Genomic DNA, 24,658 nt, shown 5'->3' with positions numbered 1-24,658 from the left:
TTAAACTTAAAATTATACAATATTCATTTTGGAGGAATCAGCAAGTAAGTTGACTGGAATCTCACGGGATGTCTGGTTCCCAGAGATTCCTTAGTTGGCAGAAACTGTGTACCGCGCAACATAACTACATATGAATTATTTATTAAAATCTGGCGTGCAAATGAAAGAAAAACAAAAGAGAATTTAATTGAATACGTCACAATATTCAATCTTCTCTCATATAAGTCAAATCGTTATCGATGAATTTATTTTGCTAATGTGGACATACAGAGGTGATTATATGTACTGCATACTGGTATATATACATAAATTTCGCTACGTCTACTTTTTTAATTTAACGACAAATGGACAATCTGATGGTGACTGGTCCATTTGTCTGAACTGAACCACTGCCTATAGACATTGGTACTTTGAGATATAATAATCATTCATATTACCAATGCTCTACCAACTAGGGGAACTAAAACGTTATGCCCCTTGAGCCTGTAGCTACACAAGGATACTTACCCTTGGTGCTATTATTATAGCTCAGCAACTGTTGCTATCAAATATTTGTTGCGGATTGATAAACGTTGCAGTCGATGAATCAGTATTATGGAGTATTATGCTACTACATATGTCCAACAGTTGCGTTGCTGTTGCTATACGTAATGACCCTGCTGAGTAAATCGTATGTAAGTATGAGTCGAATGATAATATAGAATTAGTATTGGCCAAACCTTAACCAAGTAGCGGAACATTTACACGCTACCATTAAGATTTCTACCACAGAACTTTACAAGATAATTTTGAATAGTTCACTATACCAGCACAGCAGTTTGATTCTGTATGAATTCATTTCAAATCTCACTCGTGAATTTTTGACAACCGACTTACGGTCATACGCCATTTTGTTGCGTGTATCCTATAAATTTTATAATTATTATACTCAATGTCGCCTATCATATTCTGAGTGAGTTTCGAATTTCTTCTTACAGAATGCCATTGCAGACCATGCTCTTCTGTTACACTTGTATAATATAAATAATAAATGAACTCACACGCTAAAAACACAGAGAACGAAATATATATAACCGATTAATGTTTAGGTAGTGGTTACCTACTTTCGAATGTTAAGTCAATTATGACATAAAGGGAGAAATTAATATTTCACTAAACAATTGCTCAACGTTTATTAAGGTCGTAACACTTAATCTAAAAATGGACAGAAATCATCTTGTAAATCTTACTTGGTGGTAGAGCTACGTTCAAGCCCGCCTGGGTATAGCGATACTTAAGTATTCTAATGTTCCGTGTTGTGCCGTTCCGTTTACCACTGCGGTCATTTTTTTTGTTTTCTTTTCTTTTTAAATATTAAACTATTCGGCGATATGAATAATGAATGTATTGTGAAAGCAATTAATTAAATATGTCAGGATTATTATTATACATATAGGACTTTTAAATTAAATTAATTTATCATTTATAGTGCTGATTTCAATCATGCTATATTTAAAGAATTGGCGGGAAATGATTTAATCTGTAATTTATTGTGATACAGATAAATCGAGCTAAAGTAAAGTATTACTTTACGTTTATTTTTGTGGTTTCAAAACCGAAATATCCAAATTAATCCATATTACTTATATCTGAGTGTTTGAGTGGTGTATCGATTTTTCGGGAACTACTAGTCCGATCTGAACGTTACATTTTTAATAACTACAGCTGTAACCATATACTTCAATCTGACAAACTGTTAGCAAGCAACCGCCTTTTTTAATCGAGCTTCTATAGTCTATACATACAATAAAATTGGATCTGTTTTTAATATTAAAATAACCGCGTTTTACTAAATGCATATGTAGGTATACACGGTACATATACCTAAATAACATTTTTTACAATTTTTGTCTGTCTGTCTGTTGTTGTTTTCTGTGAAAGGCTGGACCGATTTTGACGGGACTTTTACTGGCAGATAGCTGTTGTAATAAGGAGTAAGTTGGCTACTTTTATTTTAGGATTATATGTAAAATAATAATTAAGTCACGCTTTTTTAAATTCAATCGTGTACGAAGTCGCGGGCACACCTAGTTTTAAATAAAAATAAAGGGACTTTTTTTGGGATTTAGAAAAAGAAATCTTAAGCCGCATATAGCCAGTATGAAGTAAAATTGCATTAATATTTTTTTATCATTGAAAATTTATTCATAACTCGGATATGAGCCGAACTGAATGTGTAATTTTTTCCTCATAAAATACTGATAAAATACGACGGATCCGTAAATGATTTCAATTCTCCGACAACTTTGTACATTTTAATTAATCGACAAATGTTATTTTAAATGTTTTAGTGAATATTCGAAATGATAATCTGTACATTTATATTTGAATGTCGGAATTTTTCCTTGATATTTTTAAAAATTAAACCGGAATCTTTATAGGACCACACGTCCGTCTGTCCGTCTGTTAAGACCGTTTTTCTAATGAACGCGTAAAGGTGTTTGAAATTAATATCTTACAATGAAATCTGCAATCCCTTGGATTAATATAGAAATCAAATTTCTAAGTCAACGCAACCATAACCGAAACGGTATGCCCCGTTTATGCCTCATAGCATTTTGACACTCACGCCGCAATAAAAACCTATAAGGCACTTCCCGTTAACCTAGAATCATGATATTTGGCAAGAAGCAAAGTCATGTAGCACAAGTAAAGGGGAAATCGGAAAATCGTAAATTGGTAGTTATCACAAAAAATATTTTAATACTCGATCCTCGATATCGACGAACTAATTTAATACCTACAAGTATGTACGGAACCCTTAGTGTACGAATACGACTCGACCTTGGCCGGTTTTTTTATTTATTATAAATAACATTATATTTCAAAGTGTGCTAAACGATGAGACCATAATATTATTAGAAGAATATTCTCTGAAAAAATGGAACTATCCTGAACAAATTCAATGCGGATGACAATTTGACATTTACACAATTTTCATCCATATATAATAGGGTGTCCCTTAAATTTCAACTTCGATATATTTTTAGGCATAACTTCTTAAAACTTTAGTAATATCCCAATGTTGTCTAGAAAAAAATATAAGCCTGTTTTATTAACGATAACCCGTGCCGACTTGCGATTTAAACTTCTCCATACTAGTTCCGCTGCGACCTCTAACTACGTATTTTATTTGTCATTTTTTACGTTATTTTTAAGATTATTAGTGCATCATTGTTTATTGCAATATATATTATAAATATGCCGATAGGATTGCGAAGTGATAAACACAATTATTTCCTTATCGGACTGCCTAGCCATTAAATAAAAGAAGCAAAATTATCATCTAACGGAAAAGTTTACGCAGTCTTATTGTACGATATTCGCGAAGTTAAGCTGACTGTCATTAAAGTGCAAATCTTGTGATTAGGGAGTGTTTTATATTTCTGGAAAAAGCAAGAATTCTGACGAAGGCATTTCTGACCAGAAAAAAAAATCAAAAAGAGGTGGAAATAATGTCATAACACCTGAACTTGTCGCAGCTTTATGTCTATGCCCAATAAGCATAAGAGACTTTGTTCATATTCTTCATTCGGTTTTAGAAGCGCTTATTCTGAGCAGAAATTAATAAATCCTCGGTTCAGATAATTATTATGAAGATAAAAAAATCCAGGGCAGAAGCAATAAAAACTGACTTTCAGAAAAATGTACCTGACGAAGTCACAGACTTTTGGGATGGCAAAATATTAAAGTTAAAACTACTAAAGCTGCGACACAATATGTTCACAACAATATTACATATATGTATTTACAATATTATACATCCTTTCGAAAAAACAGTGACCGGACCATCATTGTATGGGCACGAGGAGGAAAGGTAAACTTCTAACACCTAGTTTCCGAATTCGCAATGTATTCAACATCCTTCTTGGAGATGGATGTAGTCGTATCTATATTTATAATTTTATTAATAGTGATTTAAATTTAACGTTAAAAAAACATTACTCCTACAAGATATTAATGATAAAGAAGATGTGACTTAGTATTTGTTGATTCACACGAAGGATATATATTAATTTAATTGTACTTTATTGACAAAAGTTCTACAATTTAAATGGTGGAAAAGATTAAATATTCAGTTTCTTATCGGTTCTTCTTGGTAAACTCTACTTTCCGAACCAGTGGCGGCATGACGACTCAAAAGTGCTATAATGAGCCTACTTGAATAAAGAATAAAATAGAAGAATCATTTTGATTTGTTTTGTTAAACCTTGGCTCGAATGCACTAAGGCGACTAAAGCTCCTATCCAAATGTGTGCTTCTTAAAGGCACTTAAAGAGTATGAATTTTAATGTAAAAATTTATAAAGTTTATATATACAAATTTAGCCATCACTCATGGTATTTATGTGAAGAGGCAGTCACTGTATCGCTTTTTAAAGATGAAGATAATAACAGATGAAAGTGATTGCCAACTTAAACACGGATAAAAACTCAGATTTTGGCAAACGCTAAGTTTCATCCAAGGGAGAACTGATCTAAAAATGTTTCAATAAGCTAATTTTTTGTGCGTTTATTACATTACTTGATGTGTTTATTTTTGTTATTTAAATTGTTTTTCTTTAAAACACTAGATAATTTTGTATCGGAAAAGAGCAAACAATTTCTTTCTCGATTACAGATCGACGACAGTTTTCTTCTTGGAATGGTAATTCTCCTTTTTTGGAAACTAAAAGAAGAATAAGTCGTTTGATCATTGTAAATTACTCTGCTGAAAGGGCGGTCAAATTAATGCAAGATTTTAACGGAATTATTACAGTTGAAAAAGAGTAAAAACAATTATTGTTGCACTGTGTCCAGGAACATAAAAGTTTGTATGCAGACTGTATAAAACTACATTAAAGATCAGTTACTCCTGACTGATTATTATTATTTTATGTTTTTAACTAAAGAATAATGTTTATCTTATTTTATTTCAATTCTTATTCACTTCATTTGTTGTATTTTTATATAGTTTGATATATATTTATGTTAGTTTTATAGCGGACAAAACTATCAGGTAAATTATTGACTTTTAATAAACTTTGTAGCTTGGTCGGCCCGAGTTGCGATCATGTTAAAAAGATGAAATTTCATATTTGAGCATGTTTTAGCATTTATAAAAAAATAGACGGTATGCATTTCGAAATTCAAACAAAAAAATTTTTTGGTCATATAAAGAACACCCCTGTATATATACTATAGAACACAATTTCAATGTTATATAATTGGATCTGTTTGCGAGGTCGTCTTGTACCAATCTACTTTTCTCCCCACTCGTTCTAGATAACTCCCTTGGATAACGTAGTATTCCATTGAAATTGCGTTGCTGTGTTTGCTTAGAAAGGCAAATCTTTTGAAATTTTCGAGTCCTGATTGACTTTCGAATCCAATGACCAATCTCAAAGACTAGCCATCAGTGCAGGATATATTATAGAACTAGTGCTCTATTCCCTTACTCATATTTATATGAAACAACGATACGACTCCATTGAAGAGAGTCAATGTCAAAAAAAAAATTGGGTTTTCCGAGGGCTGTCGTTAGTTTCCTGGACATTAATTAAATAATTTAATATTTAATTATGTACAGATAATATGTCCTTGAATCTGGTCCTTATTTATATTGATGATAAATTTAGTAAATTATTGTGTAAGTTTTGTATATGCCCAAAAATAGGTTACTTTAACTATCAAATATGATTGTATTTATGTATTTTAGTAATGGTATCAGTGGATCATATACGAGTAGATATAACGATCTTTAGTCTGAATGTTATGCAGTCGGAAACTATGTTATTTGTCAACAATAGCAGCAACGTAAAGAATGCGATTGAGCGCCTAAAGCTAAATATGACAAGAGACCTGTCCAGTATTACAATCAAAATTAAAACGCTTCGAATGTTTACTCCGTTACGAAACTATAACAAAAAACAACATCGTATTAATTATTACAATACGGTGTGGTGTACATTGATTTTAACAGCGTTATAATTTACTCAAACCCACGTTTGAACGTATTCGATTTTATTCAAGCAGTTTTTTGTGTCCTGGGACAATTCTACTAACTGTGATGATACGTTATAATTCTATTTCGATCTAACTTAGACTTTTCGTCGCAAAAATTAAACTCAGTTTTATCGTAACTCAGGGCAAATCTACTTATTTATATCAGACAGATACGATTGAGATTATATTGCCATCCAACTTTGACTGAACCGCAAATGGATCGTTGCCTTTATAGGAAAACGTACGAACGTAATTATGTTTCGATTCGATTGTGATAAACCGTCGATTCGTTTGTAGAATTGGAGCCCTGAGCTGTTTGACTTAAAAAGTGTATAAATATTGTATTGATATGAGCGAGGAATGTAAAAGAGAGAACATTTTCTCATTATGTATTTACGTCGGATTATGTAATTTGAATAAATTGATCGTATAACTTTTCAAATACAGAACTGTAGTGTATTTAACACGAGTTCCTTCCACTCCCTTTGACCTTGAACAATCAGGTCACCGTAATGATGCTTACCATAAAAAATTATTATCATCTAAGATCAAGAAATATGTAGAATTTCATCTACGTAGGCTAAGAGGAATTGGTACTAATTCAGCTTACAAAAATTTGACTTAAACGAACATTTCCAGTTCAATAAAAGCTTGTAAAGAAGATGGATCTTAAATGTTGTTTCCGATCTATATTTAATAATTGCGTGTCGGATTTTAATTTTAATTTTTAAGTTTATGTGTCATAAAATATGTTTTGTCTTACTTACCTTATATAGAATACTTGATAGTTTTTAGTTAAAATTAATTAGGCAACTAAGTTAAGCCAAAGTCTTGCGAACAGCTCGAGTTCGGCTTAAAATTAAAATCGTTACACTTCGTTTAAAAGTTCGCGAGATGAAAGGGCTATAAATTCAAACCTCAACTTTAATACATTTTGCAGATCGAGATAACTTTTGTAATCGTTTAAAATTATGTATTTTTTGTCTTTGCGTTCGAAATTGGCTCCTTGAGTTCATTGTCATTTAAAAATATTTTCCCGGAAAATATGTTTTTAAGTATAATTTTTGCTTTGACTTGTTCTGGCTCGGCTTATTATTTAAAGTGATTGTACAAGCATTGCGCACTCGTATTTATGAAGCAACTGTCATAACTCTTGCTCTTGTGAATTGGCATATTGTCTTGCAAAATTAATACACCTCTGGACAATTTTCCTTGAGGGCTTCGCTTTTGATGTGGCGTAATCATAATATAACAGTTCTTGCACAGTTGACTAAGCTTCCTAGAGCGGTCACCTAGGGTTAAATTTGCCAGGTGGGCATAATTGTTACTCATAAACGAACACTTCCTAGCTTTAAAAACGTGGTATAATTACATACTTTTCTTAATTTCGAATATAATAAATACTAATCCTTACTATGGGACGGGATGGGATTCCACTATGTTCGTCAGCCTTTTGGACTTTCCCTTTGTGCTGAAACATTTCAAGCTTCCAAAAAATATTTCGTAATGTTTAATGACACCGGTAGACTCTGGAGAGTAAACAAGACATTTAAGGGCAAGATCGCGATGTAAAGACAAATTTATTGGGACCACTGAACTTGGAAACCATAGTTTAACTTTTTCTGATGTGAGTCCTAAACTCCGGAACCTTCGATAGGTAAACCTAAATCACCTGGACCATATCACGTTTTAGCGATAATATTACGGAAGTACTAAAAAACGTTAGAGGATTTGGTGATTGGAACGTTTGTTATATAGACCTTTTGTTATTGAGACTTATTGCTGAAAAAACTTTTGCGATATTGGATTTTGTTGATAGTCGTAACAACCGTGAAGCAAACAATTCATACATTCGTTTATTTTATGTTTATGAATGGCAACGGTAATAAAATATATCATAACGGCCTGACATGGTTTAAATGTTTTCCTACGAAATCATATATGACATAGTATCATAGTATATATATATATATAATTTAGTATTTAGGGGATAAATGGATATCACCGAAGGAGACGATCGTATTAAGACGAGATGTTCGATATCTTTTGTAAATCAAAATTTTTAAGTTATTTTGCTTTTGTATATGTTGTTAAAATTTGCAAGTTTGTAAAATATGTACTTTGGAACAAGAGACATACGTCCGCTTCAGCATTGTTCTCTCAGTTCGTGTAATATATTAAACATTTGGTAAAAATGAAAGCAAAAATTGATATAATCGATACTTCCAAGCCAAGTTTGCCGGACAAATTGATAAAAATTAATATCGCCTTATTCTGACCGACTCATTTAGCAAGTAGCACACCGTTATATATATTTTTCTTCACACAATCAAAACACACTGAATTGTCTTCGTATTAGACGATCAAAATATTACATTGTTACTTTCGAAATCATATGCATATATAATTTTTTAAATACAACTATACGTTATCGATTTAACAATGAATATGTTCTGGTCGAATTACGGCTATGGCCGAATTTCGACCAGAACTATGATTGACACTATCAAATGCAAATCGAACAGTAAAAATTAAGGCCACAAATTTGTGTGAATCAAGTCCGATTATAGGGAAATCCGACATGGTTGGTGAGAGATTCAGTGAAGGACCAACACTAACAATACAACTTGCCACCTCCTGTCTGTAACTGAAAGTTTCTAGATATAACTAGAACTTTCTGGTTTCAGCCAGAATTCGAGCCCGGAATCTCGATATTATTAATTTAGTTAAGTAATGATTCTTAGATAGACTCATAATCCACTAGTAGATATGTATACAAATTCGGTTTCTTCATATTTTTTATTATGTTTTCATAGTCATGGTTTTATAAATGCAATTTTCTATCAGCTCTCCATTAACTACGTCTTGGTTACTATACTATAATAATCATTTAGGTTGAGATTTAGGTTTAGTTTAAGTTTGGTTGGAAATATTGCTTGGTAATTAAAAACTACTTTGTTACCATGTCTAGTACGTCCAGTAAAATCTGTTATGTTGGATTACTAATATTGTGTTTATTTATTTTGTATTAAGATACATACATTCTAAATCGTAATAAAAATTATATCTCATAAACTTAGGTATATTTTTTTATCATAGTCTATAATTAATATTTTTTTTATCATCAGGCCCTGGCTCACACCCTCCAGGGTCTGGGTCAGGATGAAGGCATGTACCAGCAGTACATACCGCTGGCTCTACACCTAGCAGACGAGTTTTTCCTAACACATCCATCACGAGATGTCCAGCTGCTCATCGCGTGCTGCATCGCAGATGTTCTTAGAGTTTACGCACCGGAAGCTCCTTACAAGGACCAGGAACAGGTAAAGTATTAACATATATAAGTACTGACATACTATCTATGTACTTGGTTTTATTAGGTGTTAAATCTCGGTGCAAGCCCGTCTGGGTAGGTACTATATCACTCAAATTATTATGTTCCGGTTTGAAAGGTGAGTGACTCAGTGTGCATACAGGCACAAGGAACATAACATCTTAGTTCAAGGTTGGTGGCGCATTGACGATGTAAGGAATGGTGATATCTATGTTATACATATATTTGTATATAAATATAAATGTAATGGGACAGTAGCAGTAAGGCCTCTTTTAATTTGGTTTTCTCTCTCCGTCAAGTACAAGATTAATTGCAGAATTTTCATGTTTTTAAAAATGTATTACGTTTGAGAATATTTCTCTAATTTAATTGTTGTGTCATTTGTTTTTCAATGTAATTGACGAAATTGTTATTTCTAAACTTATATTTTCATGCATGAATAGTTAACTGTCTTAAAAATGTATAACCCGTTTATGCTACGTGAATGCTACGTTTCCACGAAAATAGTTTGCAAGAGTTGCCAATTTTCCTTTTGAGGAGACGCCGCTTTATATTTATTGAGAAAAAGTCCACTCACGTGAATCCTATAACTATATAATCTTATAAGAAGTTCTACAAGAAACATTTAAATTTCAGGTGAAAACAATATTCCTGTTCCTCATCAACCAACTCCAAGGACTCCGGGATCCAAAGGACCCGGCTTTCAAGCGTTATTTCTACTTGCTAGAGAACTTGGCCTACGTGAAATCATTCAATATGTGCTTCGAGCTGGAAGACTGCCAGGAGATATTCTGCGCATTATTCTCTCTCATGTTTAAGATTGTCAAGTGAGTAAAACAATTTTGTAATAAATAATCAATTAACTAATATTAACTGGTGATGTTGTCTTGACGGATTTGTGTTACGATGGCGTTTGTCAACGCATTATCCGACTGTGCAGGAGAGGTTATAGTGCACAAAAAGAGGCACTCTCTGTTCTCCTTCGTTATCGTTCAGGTGCCTAAACAAAGGTTTTAAGTGCAACCTTCTATATAATCTTAGCTGTTTCCGAAAAATACTTGGAACAATACTAAGTACAGTACTTCAGAAAATATATAATACGCAATAAAAGATTACTTCATAAGACTTGCGTATTTCGAGCCTTTAAATTTTCTTAACCTTCTGAGATTTGGCTTCCAAACTGTGACGCTATCAATGCTAGTTTGGCTAAGAATACTCAATTCGGGGTAAAAAACTGAGGTTGTCCAGTAGCATTGTATTGTGATATTTTGTCTATATTGACGTGTTTGTAATATTTTCGAATACGCCAAACGTTTGGTCAAACACGTAGCGATATCGCTATGCGAACACGCTTGGTCAGGTGTAGCACCGCCTTAACTGAAACCGGATTAGTTAATTATAATATTATGAATACTATAAGTTCATTTATTAGTAACTGCTGAACATGTTTGCATAATGTACAAATATTTTTTAATATTGATATAATTTGTATATATTTTTATCATATTTCTTTAAATGAAGAGTTCGTTACTCTTCACTCTTAAACACATCCAAAGTTTGTGTGTGTTTGGTTGAAATACTTTATTGTGTCCATGTATTTATTGTTAATATTATCATGATTTCTTTCTCAGTACGGAACACTCGTCAAAAGTCAAGTCGTTCATGCTTGACGTTCTCTGTCCCCTCATCACCGAGTCGGACGTGGTCTCCAACGAGCTGCTAAACGTCATACTCGTTAACCTCGTGGAACCGAACAAGCGAGAACATAAACATGCGTATTCCCTCGCTAAGGAATTAATAGTGAAAACGAGCGAAACGTTGGAGCCTTATATACAGGCGGTGAGTTCATTTTTGTATATAGGTTTTTGTATATAGGTTGTGTATAGGTTTGCTCGCGTTTCAGGAGTTGGTCGTCAAGTGTTAGATATAATAAAGTATCCATGTTCTTCTTTGGGGCTAAAGCTTGCTTCATACATAATTCCATCAAATTCGGTTCAGGAGTTTGGTCGTGAAAAAGCAACAGACAGAGTTCCTTTCTCATTTCTATTATTATAAAATTAGCTAGACGTAACTAACTATAGATATTTTTTATTTTCAGTTCTTTAATCACGTTTTAATCTTGGGAAAGGAAGAGAAGAATCTTCTAATATTTTCTAAAGTATATGAGTTAATATACGAACTAAATCAATGTTGCCCGTCAGTACTATTATCGGTACTGCCACAGTTAGAGTGTAAACTTAAATCGGCGCACTTTCAAGAGCGATTGAGCGCAGTCGCGTTACTCGCTCGAATGTTCTCCGAACCGGGGTCAACTCTCGCCCAGCAGTACCCCGCCCTGTGGCGAGCCTTTCTCGGCAGATTCAACGATATATCCGTTCAGATACGAATCAAGTGCGTCCAATATTGCATGCACTTCCTTGTCCACCATCCGGACCTGAGAAAAGATATAACGGAGACGCTCAAAATGAGACAGCACGATGCGCACGAGCAAGTTCGCTACGAAGTTGTTATGGCCATAATAGCAACCGCCCAAAGAGATTTCCAAGCGGTCGCCGAGTCGGAGGACCTCCTCCATTTCGTCCGCGAAAGGACGTTGGATAAGAAATTCAAAATACGCAAAGAAGCAATGTCAGGCTTAGCGATGATATATAAGAAGTTCTTAACGGAGGAAAGCGTCCCACCGGCCACCGAGAAAGCGGTACAGTGGATCAAAGACAAAATCCTTCACGGGTATTACATGACAGCCCTAGAGGACAGATTGCTGGTCGAGAGACTTTTAAATACATCCCTGGTTCCGTACACACTGCCCCCGCCGGTGAGGATGAAAAAATTATACTATTTAATGTCAAATGTCGACGACAATGCAACGAAAGCATTCATAGAGTTACAAAAGCACCAGCTGGCCGTACGGCGTACGGTCGCCGAATGGATAGAGTTGCACAGGAAACCTGCAACACCGGCCGTTCAAAAGGAAATGATCGCTAAGGTCCTACACATAAGTTCGAAATTCCTACCGGAGTCTGTGAAGGCTCAAGAGTTCCTGAATAAATTTTCGAGTCACATGAACGCCGCTCCCGAACTATTGCAAGGAATGGAGACGATTTTAAATCCCAATGTCAGTTGTGAAGTCTGTGTCCGGACAACGGTTAGTAGTAGCCTTTTAAATAATGAGTTTCCTAATTTAATTGCTTAATTAAAACTTGAAGCGTCAACAGCGTAATGGTTTGATATAAAAAGTCGCAGGATCGATCTTGACCCCTTGGGCTATTGTCGTCCCCACTCCTAACACAAGTGATAGGTTTTAAAGGAGGGATAAATAAAAATATTAGTAATTCCTTAGTTACTTTTGGGCGTTACTACATTTTTTTAAAATAAATTGTTAAGGTTGTTAATAAAAAATGTTAATTGTTTTACAGTCGAACGTCTTAAAAAAATTGGGTCAGCCGGTTATGACGAATCTATACTACAACACAGTGAAGATGCTCCTGGAGCGAGTGAGCTCGGTGATGGTGGACCACGAGTCGCTGCTCATCCTGGTGGGATACGTGGAGGGTGCCGTGCGGGGCGTCGACCCCTCCATAGCAGAGGAGTGCGGTTAGTGTTCACTCATCGAGTGTATAATTTTTAGAAACAGCTGTATAATATTTTGGAGCATTCTGTATAAATATATTTCTATAAGCTTATCAACGTTGTATTTATAATTGGTCTCGTGCGCGGCGATAAAGGAAAACATCGTGAGGAAAGCCATATGTGTTTAGTTTCAATGATATTTTGCCACATGGGTATCCACCCATCCGCAGTGGAGCAGTGTACTGTGTAGTGTACTAGCTCCAAACCTCCTCGGACCAGCCTTTATCAACGACCTACGAACACAATGATGACATGAATATATTTGCAAACGGCGTGTGCGCAGGCATCGACGTGTCGCGCGCGGCGGAGCGCGGCCTGAAGCTGCTGGTGATGCTGTCGTTCGTGTTCCCGGCGCACTTCCTGCACGAGGACGTGCTGCACCGCCTCACGTCGCTGCTGGAGCTGGACGACGAGGCCGTGGCGCCGCACGTGCTGGCCGCGCTCACCTTCCTCGGGAAGTACCGCCCGCTCAGTGAGTGTCGAAACCGATCATTATACTATCAGTCTGTCAATCCAATTTCTCTCAAAACTTTTTGCAAATAAAATAAATGAACTGTTTAGAAGTAGATGTTTTGATGAACTTTTGATATCTGATTGGTCGGTTGGTTTTCATGTCAGAAATTCAGTCAAATGGACCGTCCATTTATATAAATAGTAATATATCATTTACTAATTAATAATCTTATTCGTAGGTGAAGCCTGTCCTGCGTTGTTCCCGAAACTGATCACACTCTGTAAGGCATACGCTGAAGTGGGTACTCCGAAACAAGCCAAAAATGCTGTAAGGTATGTATCATCTTAATTCTTGTTTTATTGTGATAACATAGACATTACCGTCTTGTACGTACTTTAATATTAAGTTAAAATGAATGTTAAATTATAATTATGGATTTTCTATTACTCTGAACATATATTATAGTTTATTCTAAATTAGGATAACATCTTAGTTATCAAGGTTGGTAGCGCTTTGAAGAAATATTAACCATTCCTTACATCGCCATTGTCTATGCGCGCTGATGGCTTAACTTCAGGTGGCCCAATTGCTCGTCTACAATTATAAAAAAATATTTTAATGGCTTTATTTATAAATGTTATTAGTAGGTGATTAGTTAAGTAATTCTATCTTCATCTTTCGAATGTCAAATCATAACAGAAACAAAAATTAGTGATCAACTAACACCTAAATATCCGCTAAATAACTGTTCTATGTAAAGCCAATATTGTACAGTCAGACAGCAGTCAAGTAACAAGCTCGTTCCCTTCCAGATGTCTGTTCGTGAACGTCCCGGAGCAGCGGTCGCAGATCTTCACGGAGATCCTCGACACGCTGAAGAGCACGCTCAGCCCGCACTCCGAGCACTACCGCACCGCCATCGTCACGCTCGGACACATCGCGCACAACTTGCCGGACAACTTCCCCGTGCACATCAAGAACATCGTCTCCAGAAAGGTACACCTCGCGTATAATGCGTGTCATAAAAATAAATAACTGACTACTATTTACATTCTGGTCTATGACTTAATATTGGCTACTCAAATAGTGGGTGAATTAAAGCTAAACAAACCTTTGATTTACATATTACGTGCGATTCGCTATATTATACACTACAATCTGATTATAGGGTTACGTACCCAAAGGATAAAACGGGACCCTATTACTAAGACTCCGCTGTCCGTTTGCCTTCAGACTAGCTCATGAACCGTGATAGTTTCACTTTAATTTTTTACAGATGACTTATTTAGCGGGTCTGACTTCGACCTTATTTAATACATATTTTTTATAATATAACACTATTCTACTTAAGTTTTTAATTTCCAAAGGTCAGATTGTTGTCATTCAAAACGCCCTTTTGTCGCAAACACCACATGCTATATAGATCTCGACCAATAATGTCATATCAATTCAAGGTCAAAGTTGTTTACTTATCTTCACTCCGACCACTGGAATTAGCTACTTGCATTCCTCTATGTTCTTCATAATATATAGGGCGGTACATACAATTCTGTTAATTCATTTTATTAATAGATTATTTTTTTACTACTTCAATAGATAGTTAAAGAGCTACTAGTACGTGAGGGTGGGGGTGGTCCAAACGCGCCGGATAACGACTGGTGCCCGGAAGAGGAATTACCGGAGGAAACTCGTTGCAAGTTAGAAGGACTCAAGTGTATGGCCCGCTGGCTGCTGGGCTTGAAGAAGGACGAATTATCTGCACAGAAGACGTTTAGGATGCTCAATGCTTTCATTGTCCATAAAGGAGATCTACTACAGGTAATTTAAGTTTTTTGTATGACCCCATCCTTTCTTTTCGCATTTGACAAACAAAAAAAATGTTTATCAAAACTAACCACTACATAACGTAGCATATTTCAATCGAAGTAGGAGTAGATATAAACAAACTCTAAATTTACATACTCCATTCGGTTTGCTACTCGATAAAGCCGAATCACGAATCCGAAAAGAAATATCATAGACCAATGTTATGGCATCAGTTTAATGTCAAAATTGTTTTTTCATCTTTGCTCCTGATCTGGTTGGAATTAAATATATAAATATTTGATACGCATGGGATCGAAACCCTAACCCTTGTACTACAAAAAAATATGAGGTTATAGAGAGCCAATAGACTTGTCCGAAGCGTCAGGACAATAGTTTGGTGGTGGCTAATTACTGAATACAATAATCCCCAACATCACAAGCCGCTGAATCATGTTCCCAGCAAAAGCAGGTGTCGAAGGCGGAGATGGCGCACCTGCGGCTGGCCGCCGGCGCCGCCATGCTGAAGATCTGCGAGCAGAAGGGCGTCGGCGACCAGTTCACCGCCGACCAGTTCTACAACCTGTCGCATCTCATGGTGGTAAGTACGCACTCACGACACGCATTTTTACACTACAGTAATTCAACAAATGTCAATGTTGAAGAAACATGAACAGAGTTGGTCGTTTATATGATAAACGAGTGCTTTGACGAAGACTTAAATATCTAATACTTTTGCTATTATTGCATTCGATTTAGGAAAATATTTATTAGTACTGGTTTTAAAATGACCAAACATCTTTTAAAAAAAAAATGAAAATATTAGGAGAAATCTAAGAACGTTGAATGTGTTATACATTGAAGTATGTGCTTATGACGGTTTCTTGTTTTAGGATGAAGTACCGCAAGTCAGAGAAGGTTTTGCGGCTAAATTACATAAAGGATTATCAAAGGTAATAATTCAATTCTCGTAGTAAATTAGTTGTAATTTTGACCAATGTAAAAAAGCAAAAGATGTGTAGATTTCAATAAAATTTATCACAGTGAGTTGCTCCCGGTGTGAAAATCAAGGTTTTCATAAAATATCAAGATAAAATATACTAAAAATACCTAATAATAAGACACTATGTCCAGTATGTACTTAATGAGTTGACGATTGCTTTGTATTTTTTCAGGGTATACCAAACAAATGCCTGCCTCTGGACTTTATGGGTATGTACGCTCTGGCCGGCCGCGAACCGGACAGGCGCATACGGGGTATCATACGCCAGTACATGCTAGCTGACGTCGTACGACGCAGGGAGTACGTGCGGAATATCACTATTGGTACTAAAGGTGAGTTGCCGAGGGCAAGTTGGGAATATGCAGAATGCTTATTGAATTAATAAGAATATTAATTAAATTTATATTTGTGTCTTTACAAAGAAAATTATGAATTAGGATAAAATATACAAAACTTAGATATATTTTTTTTATTTATAAACTTTACATAAATATATAAAAATAAAGATAAAAACTGTTGGCTATATTATAGGCGATAACTTCAACACAAACGAAAACTAAAAAGGCCCAAAAGGATAAACACAAAAATAAATTTTCCATAAGAACTGAGATGGCCTAGTAGATTACAATCATCAAATAGTGCTTACTCAGATATAAACTCACCACAGGTTCATATGATTTACCAATATTACAAAAACGATAAATATATAACCAACTTCTCTTATATACTCTTGTCTACAATACCTTGAAAACATACCTCATTGTCTATTAAAAGTGGGTCTATGGAAACAATATAAATAGTTGTATCGTTTTTTTTAAATATGTAATGTTAATAAAAATTGTTGATTGTTCTAGTTGAACGAGCAGTGAGCCAATTGCCACACATCCTACCGGATTACATGATGGTATTCGCAGTGCCAGTACTGGCTCATGATCCAGGATTTACCGCCTACGATAACGTAGCACAGCTTAAGGTATGTATCATTTCAATGAAGAATAATTGATTTGAAAGATTCTACTGTATGAGATTGGCCATCTCAATGGTCTGTATTGATACTGGTTAGAATGTTATCATATTATTGCTTATTAGCGATGAGCAACATACTAAGTAAGCTTGAATATAGCTTTACATATTAAGCTTAAAAGCTTGACACATTATTTTAATATATGACGACCTCCGTGGTCGAGTAGTGTGTACACCGGTTTTCATGGGTACGCCACTCCGAGGTCCCGGGTTCGATTCCCGGCCGAGTCGATGTAGAAAAACTTCATTAGTTTTCTATGTTGTCTTGGGTCTGGGTATTTGTGGTACCGTCGTTACTTCTGATGTCCATAACACAAGTGCTTTAGCTACTTACATTGGGATCAGAGTAATGTATGTGATGTTGTCCAATATTTATATTTATAAATATGAACAATAATAATAAAATATGACAAAGAGAACTATGGAAAAGTATGCTTATTCATTTTTCCCAAGAGATTCCCATTTTCTTCCAGTAAACCCAAGGAGAAAAACTAATAAAGACTGAAAATAAATTAAAACAATTGGACACATAAAGTCATAATATAAAGCATATGACAATGTAAAGTGAAACTGAGATATATTCTCAGCTGTATTTCTACATCGTATGAATCGCTTACTGCCGTCTGTACGCTTAGATCTTTAAAATTAAGTAAAGGATTTTAATACGGGCTTCAACAGTAAATAGAATGATTCAAGATTATTATTATTTATTATGTTTGTTCTTACAACTAAAACATACATATATGTATAGCCTTATTGTACCCGTGTGAAGCAAGGGACGCCTAACCTAACCATCGTCTCATCTTATGCTATATACTAAATATGAGTTTGATTTCCAGGTGATAAAACAGTGTCTCTGGTTCGTGCTGGAGCCTCTAATAACTCGTAACGATTTCTACTGCTACGGCTTCTACAAGAGTCTCGTGGAGCGAATGAAAAACCACAAGGACGCATTAAATGAGACAGACGATTCTTTTAATTATGTAAGTTATTGATATTCTACAATTTATTTATCTTATGATTAAGTTCTGTACTACACGTGTTGGACTCGTTCCCTGTCTTATAATCTTAAATATTTATAAATCTAGATGAAATCGTCGGTCTAGTGACTAAATTATACGGTTGCGGCTATGCAATAATTAGTGACTGCGACGACCAACGACGTCCTTGTATAAATGATCACGACGATACAACTGAGACGCACAGAGCTAATGACCCCCCCCCCCCCCCCGCAGAAGCTGTGGGCGACGTGCGACCTGGCGATGTCGGTGATCTGGGCGCGCTCCACGAGCTTCGAGCTGCGCGACTTCCCGTCCGACGCGCGCATCCCCACCATGTACTTCGCGCCGCAGCCCGACTTCTTCATCAACACGCGCGTCTTCCTGCCGCCCGAGCTGCAGGTGAGGCCCGTCTACTCGATCATGTACTCCGTAAGACCTTGACTGGCGTATAGAAGAAGAATACCTTTAAGAGGAAACACTAATAAATTGTTACTCGAAATCTTTGTTAATTTTCAAAAAGCAAATGCCAATTATACTTTTACAATTGTTCTGAATATTCTGCGACTGCCTCGCCGCTTCGGCGATGAGGCCTCCGGTCGCGCCCCCCACAACTTTTGTTAATCCAAACGTCGAAGTTAGTTTAAGTATCGGTGTGCAACAGGGATGAAGGAATGTATGTGTCAGTTCCAGCCGAAGCGGCAGCCGAGCGCGCCCGAGGTGGCGGCGCGCGCGCGCAAGCGCGGCCGGCCCGGCGACTCGCTCGACAACGCCAACGACGTGGAGGTGAGCGCCCGCACGCGCCCGCACGCGCCCGCACGCGCCCGCACGCGCCCGCACGCGCGCCGGCGGTTTTCTGTCGATATTTATATTTAGCACCCGGGTCGAACGCACGAGTACTATGAGCCGGCGAGCATTTCACGAGTCACTCTTTAATGCGGATTGGACATTTGTTCGTTAGAGGCAACTGTTATTAGCGGAATCCGACGACTGCTTTCACTTTTCTATCTATAATTTTTTATTAGGAACTATAATATAAGGTCTATTAATCGTATATATTATATTAGAAAAAAATAAGGATATCTCACACCAATAATAAGGATAGTAAAGTAACCAAAAAAATATTTAATAATATATTTTATATATTATATTAGTTCAACATATAATATATAATATACATAACATTCAGTTTGTAAAAAAAATACTTCTGAATCTACCATTGTGCAATCTTAAAGTTCAGTTATTATTATTTATAATAATATTTAAATTATAAATATGAAATATTTAAATCATTAGGAAGCAGAATAAACTAGTTTTATGAGTATTAACACAAGTTCAATCCCACGACGCACACTCTTGACTTTGACGATTCGAAGTTATATCCGTTTTTATCAGTGATTTCAACCTATATTTACACTAGTCTTTGGTTTCTCTAGTATTTAAGTGTTAGTCAAAAAAAGTAATTTGTTTCATACAGAATTTCATCAAATTCCGTTTAGTGGTCTGGCCGTGAAAGAATAACAGACAGACCGTCATTGTGGTGAACAATAAATTATGAAATTTGATAATAATTAATATATTTGTAGAAATATACGTAAATATTTTGATATTGAGTCATCGAAGCGCCTTATTATATTTATTATATTAAAATTAAAAGTCGTAATTTTTAGTCTGTATATCACGTGACCTAAAACACGAGCCGCTATGGTGTGACGTCAGGTGGACAAAAACTAATATTTCAATATCATCTGGCACTTTGTACACACACTGCACACAACTTTTCTGGAATTTTAATGCTAGTATATTACAATCGGACGATAGCGATTGGCATTCATTATTTTCCCAAAAAACACCAAGTATTTATAACGTTGAATGAGTACCGGTCGTACATACACGACTGTTGTTTTGAGAACAATGTGACGTCATAAAATGACTGACAGCGTTTTTGCGGGAATAGAAAATGTTTAAAATTTAATTTAATTTTATGGCAAGAAAGCGTGTTTATTTTGCTGAAATACATTATTTTGTGGCTTTTTATTAGGAACATCAACATTTTGAAGTACTTTTTCAAATATAGTATAAAACCCTACTTTAAAGGCATGTATGTATGTATGGGTCAAGAAAAGTTGATACTTGGTGGCTTTGTGCAAGCACATCTGGGTAGGTACCACCTACTCTTCATATATTCTACTGCCCAGCAGCAATACTTAGTATTTTTGTGCACCGTTTTGAAGGGTCGGTTCGGCAGTGTAATTACGAGTATAAGAGACAACAACTTAGTCCCCAAGGCTGGTGGAGAATTGGCGATGTAAGGAATATGTAGTTAGAATTTCTTACCGCGCTTGTGTCTATGGGCATTTTCCCGTGCGTCTACCATATTTTTTTTTGAAAAAAGCAGTCATTTTTACAAAAGATTCAATTGTTTCTTTAAGCGTGTCAAAGTTGAAATCTTTATTCAATATAGAAGCGTAACACTTGCTTGTTGATTGTAAGAAATTTAAAATTTCCTCATTGAATATTTTTTTAGAAAATAACTGACTGCAAACATACATACTATCTTGTGATCGTCGTCCGAAATAAGTCATTTCATTTTTATAATGACGAAAAAAATAGATACCAAACATAGATGCCTAGTTTCCACTTGTTTCTATTATCATCACACGATATACCCCGGGATCTCTCGTGCATTCATTTAAATCGATACTTTGAATTCAATTGTATTGTTTTAATTTATCTTTAGGTTATAAACGCTCGGCTTAAATGAGTGTAATCACAATGTACGTGACATAAATATTCTATATTTATTTATTTTTTAATATCTAACTGTATTGTCGTATATTATAGACTTAATGGCCTGCATGCAAAACTTTCTCGTGACAAATTAACGTCGGCAAATTTCTGATAGTAAGACTTTAAAGTTGAGATTATCCTTTATATATTAACATATTACAAAAAAACCCTGTAGTTCTTGCATTCACGATTGTGTTATAGGGAGGGAAATGTATTGTAAATAACCAATAATATATTGTTATAGCTACGTCTCCTCTCCGCTTTATTTAAGCAGAAACTCCTTTCTCATGTCCTCTGCTATAAATGCTTTAGTGAAGTCCGAGCCATAAAATTACCTGTACATGCTCTACACACGTGCTTGCGGCATTATACAGTTTCATTATTATTATAAATATTTCATAATATATAGTTGGTTGATAAAAATCAGTTCATCGGTCTTTGATAAATAATTTAAGCATTATAATTGTCGAATAAAGTAGCGGGCGTTGTACAATGCCCATTATATATATTAAATTTCATTTCAGCCTGTCGTTGGCCGATCTGGAAGTATCGATGCTAAGGTAAACACGCTACATCATTATATGCAATTTATACGAAATTATTTCAAATAAAAAAAAACTAGATAATGCATTGATTTGATTATTTTTTTAATTTTTATAGCGTGTAGTTTATTTGGCGAAGAGAAAATAATGTAAATTGCTATTTTATTTTTGAATTATTTAGCGTTGTGTTTATGTTAGCATTTGGAAAACTACCATTGCCATTATACAAATAAAAGTAAAAAAAACAAATTTATTTTAATATTGTTAAAATCATTTCAAATTTTATAGCAGAAGCAAATGGTTTTGGTAGTTTTGTATTGTAGTAATACAAATTTGTGATTCGTAGACAGGATTCAATATATCATTTGCTTTATCTTAATGTTTGTGAAAGGAAAAAACGTTTTGAGTTGCATGTTTCGAAACGGAGCGGAAAATTATTTACCTACCAAAAAAACTTCTTATTTATGAAATCTGTTATTATGAAACTTTGTTATTTACCCTATAGGGTTTAAATTTGCATGCCGGAGAACTTAAGGATAGGATGTCATTTTGAAACAAAAAAAAAATCACGTTGTATTTCTTTTATTTGCTTCTAATTTCGCATGTTAGATAAAGAGTTGTCTTTACCGTTGGGTATGTCGCCTACAATCGGCTCTACGAAATAAATACGAATATGTTAAGGGGTTCACAACTGTCATGTTTGAACTATGATTGTTTTAATATCTAAATGTTACTCGAGACTCGACTGCAATAGTAAGTATATTAATAATAATATATTATTGTTAATTACAGCCATCAGAAGCGTCGGATACGCAGATAATATTGCCTGGAATCGAACAACCACCAGAAACGGAGCTGGAAGAGCCTCAAGCGAAACGCGTCATTAATGACTGAATTATTTAAATCGGGATGTATTCTATTAATAATGGAGTCGTTTATGTCATTTATACGATGAAATTGAACTTTGTTATTTTTTAATATTATCTGTTTTATTTTTTATCTGTGACCATTGTGAAATTGATAGTTCAGTTTTAGTTTAATTTGATACAACTACTGTTTAAACGATTATTGTATTTACTATTAATTGTCGTTATTAGCATAATTAATATTTTCTATAATTGAGGTATAAAATTCCTGTAAAAGTTTATTTTTTAATCGTGAAACTTAAAATAGATATGATGTAAATTATAGTAACCATTCAGCCCAGAAGAATAATAGCGTTCTTTTAATTTAAAAATAAATGTCAATTTCAAAACTTTTTAGTAAAGTAAATAATATGTAATACAAATTGTGTGCGTTTATATAGAATACATCCCTAATTCCTAAGGCCCAGACAAACACCCAGTCAGGTATCATTACGCTTAAACCCATTAAGACTGGATATTTATACCCTGAATGTCATAATAAAAACAACCTTACCACAAGGAGACAAAACTCAAATTCTATTATACTAAAACGAAACCTGAAGAATCTTTCGTCTATAAAATATGAAGAAAAACATTGAAAATTGTATATGAGGTTTTTTATCTGTTGCGTTAAATTTATAAAAAAAAAATAAAATCAGTAAATGAAATAGTGTTGTGAAACAAAAAAAATAATTTTGAATCATATACGAGATATTTGATCTTTAATTTATTTACCATCGGTCCAAATATAATTGAATAGATTTTGTAATCTACATTATCGATAATAATGATTAAATCGACATCATTAAGGTTTTAAAGTATTTTGATTTTATAACAACATCGTATTTAAACCGGGATTTGAATTTGTTTTTAAAATATTTCTGTCTAAGACCATTTTGGGAGATGAAATACAAAATAACAATCTTTCGATTAATTAAGGATGATTTTAAAACGAATGATTAATAATAATCTCCCAAAATGTTTCGCTTGTAGAAAATATGTTTAAAATCTTTAGGCCCGAGTCTATACAGCCTACTTATATTTAACTTTAACGTCAAAATAGTTTACGAGTAAATTAAATCGAAGTAAAGTTTAATCGTGTACCACGGTTCAAATATTGTCGCTACATTTGTGTAAAGGCCCATCTGGGTGAGTTCATATGAAACTATGTATTCTATCTCAGTGTCTTTCTAGATTCTATATTTTATGTATGATGTTAAAGTGAATATAAGTAAGTATATATGTATTTATGGTTTAATGACTCACTTGGTATATTATGAAGGAGAACAGTGTAATATAGTGTTTGATTGTAAGTTATGATACAATATTTGTTCGCTCGTTGTTTTTAGTTTTAATTTAAACTTCGGCTGGTCGATTATTTTCTCATTTTTTTTTTTATTTTAATCTTTTTCAGCCTCATGGGCTACGCCTCGAGGTCTAATAGGGATTCATGAATACGCATGGTGTTTATTGTATTCTTTAGTAATGACATATTAATATCGTCCTAGCAACAATATGATCATGTGTAATCAATGATTTTACAACGGATCGCTTGTTCGGATTTAAATTAATGACACAAAATTATTTACTTTAAAAAAAAATAATGTTAGTGGACATCGTCGCGTTTTATATTTAGACTCTTGTGATAGATACAAGTTATTTCATTGTTAAACTTTATTTTTAAGTTACGTTGGGAATATTACTTTGTACCACTTGATGCCACCGAATTAAATATGCTATTTTTGAACTAAGAAATTTACATATTAGTCATTGAATTGAACTGTATGTATTTATATATATATATCCTCATATTATTTAGTAATGATTTCATCGGTGAAAATTCTGTTTTAATATAAGATGATCCAAATATATATATATTTTTTTAGTGGATTTTTTCCCAACGTCGCCTCAATGTCCACCAGCTCTAGCTTGTGATAAGTGTATGATTTATAATTATTTTGTGTCGTTTAATTGATTTAAGTGTACCAAAAACTTGGGAGAGCCCGTGACGGCGTGCGACACCGCTCGGTGGACGCAGTGATGATTCTCTGTAGTTATGTATTAAATAAATAATAAATACATATGATTTTGTATTTTATTCCCCCACTTAATTATTAAATAAGAATTCAGACGAACAATTCGAGGAATCTATC

At 34.6% G+C, this 24,658-nt stretch overlaps 1 protein-coding gene across 4 annotated transcripts in view; it reads left to right on the top strand.

Moving 5' to 3' along the window:
• Pds5 (precocious dissociation of sisters 5) overlaps positions 1-24,591 on the top strand; it is a 34,469-nt gene extending 9,878 nt beyond the window's left edge. The window contains exons 3-20 of one of the 4 annotated variants that reach the window (XM_026643617.2): positions 9,152-9,346; positions 9,994-10,184; positions 10,989-11,196; positions 11,456-12,502; positions 12,774-12,951; positions 13,271-13,459; positions 13,680-13,773; positions 14,254-14,437; positions 15,038-15,259; positions 15,717-15,845; positions 16,138-16,197; positions 16,420-16,579; positions 17,102-17,220; positions 18,110-18,253; positions 18,506-18,670; positions 18,956-19,054; positions 21,583-21,618; positions 22,393-24,591. In XM_026643617.2, coding sequence (XP_026499402.1) covers positions 9,152-9,346; positions 9,994-10,184; positions 10,989-11,196; positions 11,456-12,502; positions 12,774-12,951; positions 13,271-13,459; positions 13,680-13,773; positions 14,254-14,437; positions 15,038-15,259; positions 15,717-15,845; positions 16,138-16,197; positions 16,420-16,579; positions 17,102-17,220; positions 18,110-18,253; positions 18,506-18,670; positions 18,956-19,054; positions 21,583-21,618; positions 22,393-22,494 — 3,522 coding nt within the window. In that variant the 3' untranslated portion in view covers positions 22,495-24,591. Of the gene's footprint in view, positions 1-9,151; positions 9,347-9,993; positions 10,185-10,988; positions 11,197-11,455; positions 12,503-12,773; positions 12,952-13,270; positions 13,460-13,679; positions 13,774-14,253; positions 14,438-15,037; positions 15,260-15,707; positions 15,846-16,137; positions 16,198-16,419; positions 16,580-17,101; positions 17,221-18,109; positions 18,254-18,505; positions 18,671-18,955; positions 19,055-21,582; positions 21,619-22,392 lie in introns of all 4 variants that reach the window. The other 3 variants (XM_064218852.1, XM_026643616.2, XM_026643618.2) reach the window with 3 other exon arrangements.
• Positions 24,592-24,658: the final 67 nt, after the last annotated feature.

This window comes from Vanessa tameamea, chromosome 25, assembly GCF_037043105.1.
Source record: "Vanessa tameamea isolate UH-Manoa-2023 chromosome 25, ilVanTame1 primary haplotype, whole genome shotgun sequence".
NCBI lineage: Eukaryota > Metazoa > Arthropoda > Insecta > Lepidoptera > Nymphalidae > Vanessa > Vanessa tameamea.
The sequence above is the reverse complement of the archived record's forward strand: the minus strand, read 5'-3'. Positions and strand labels throughout refer to the sequence as shown.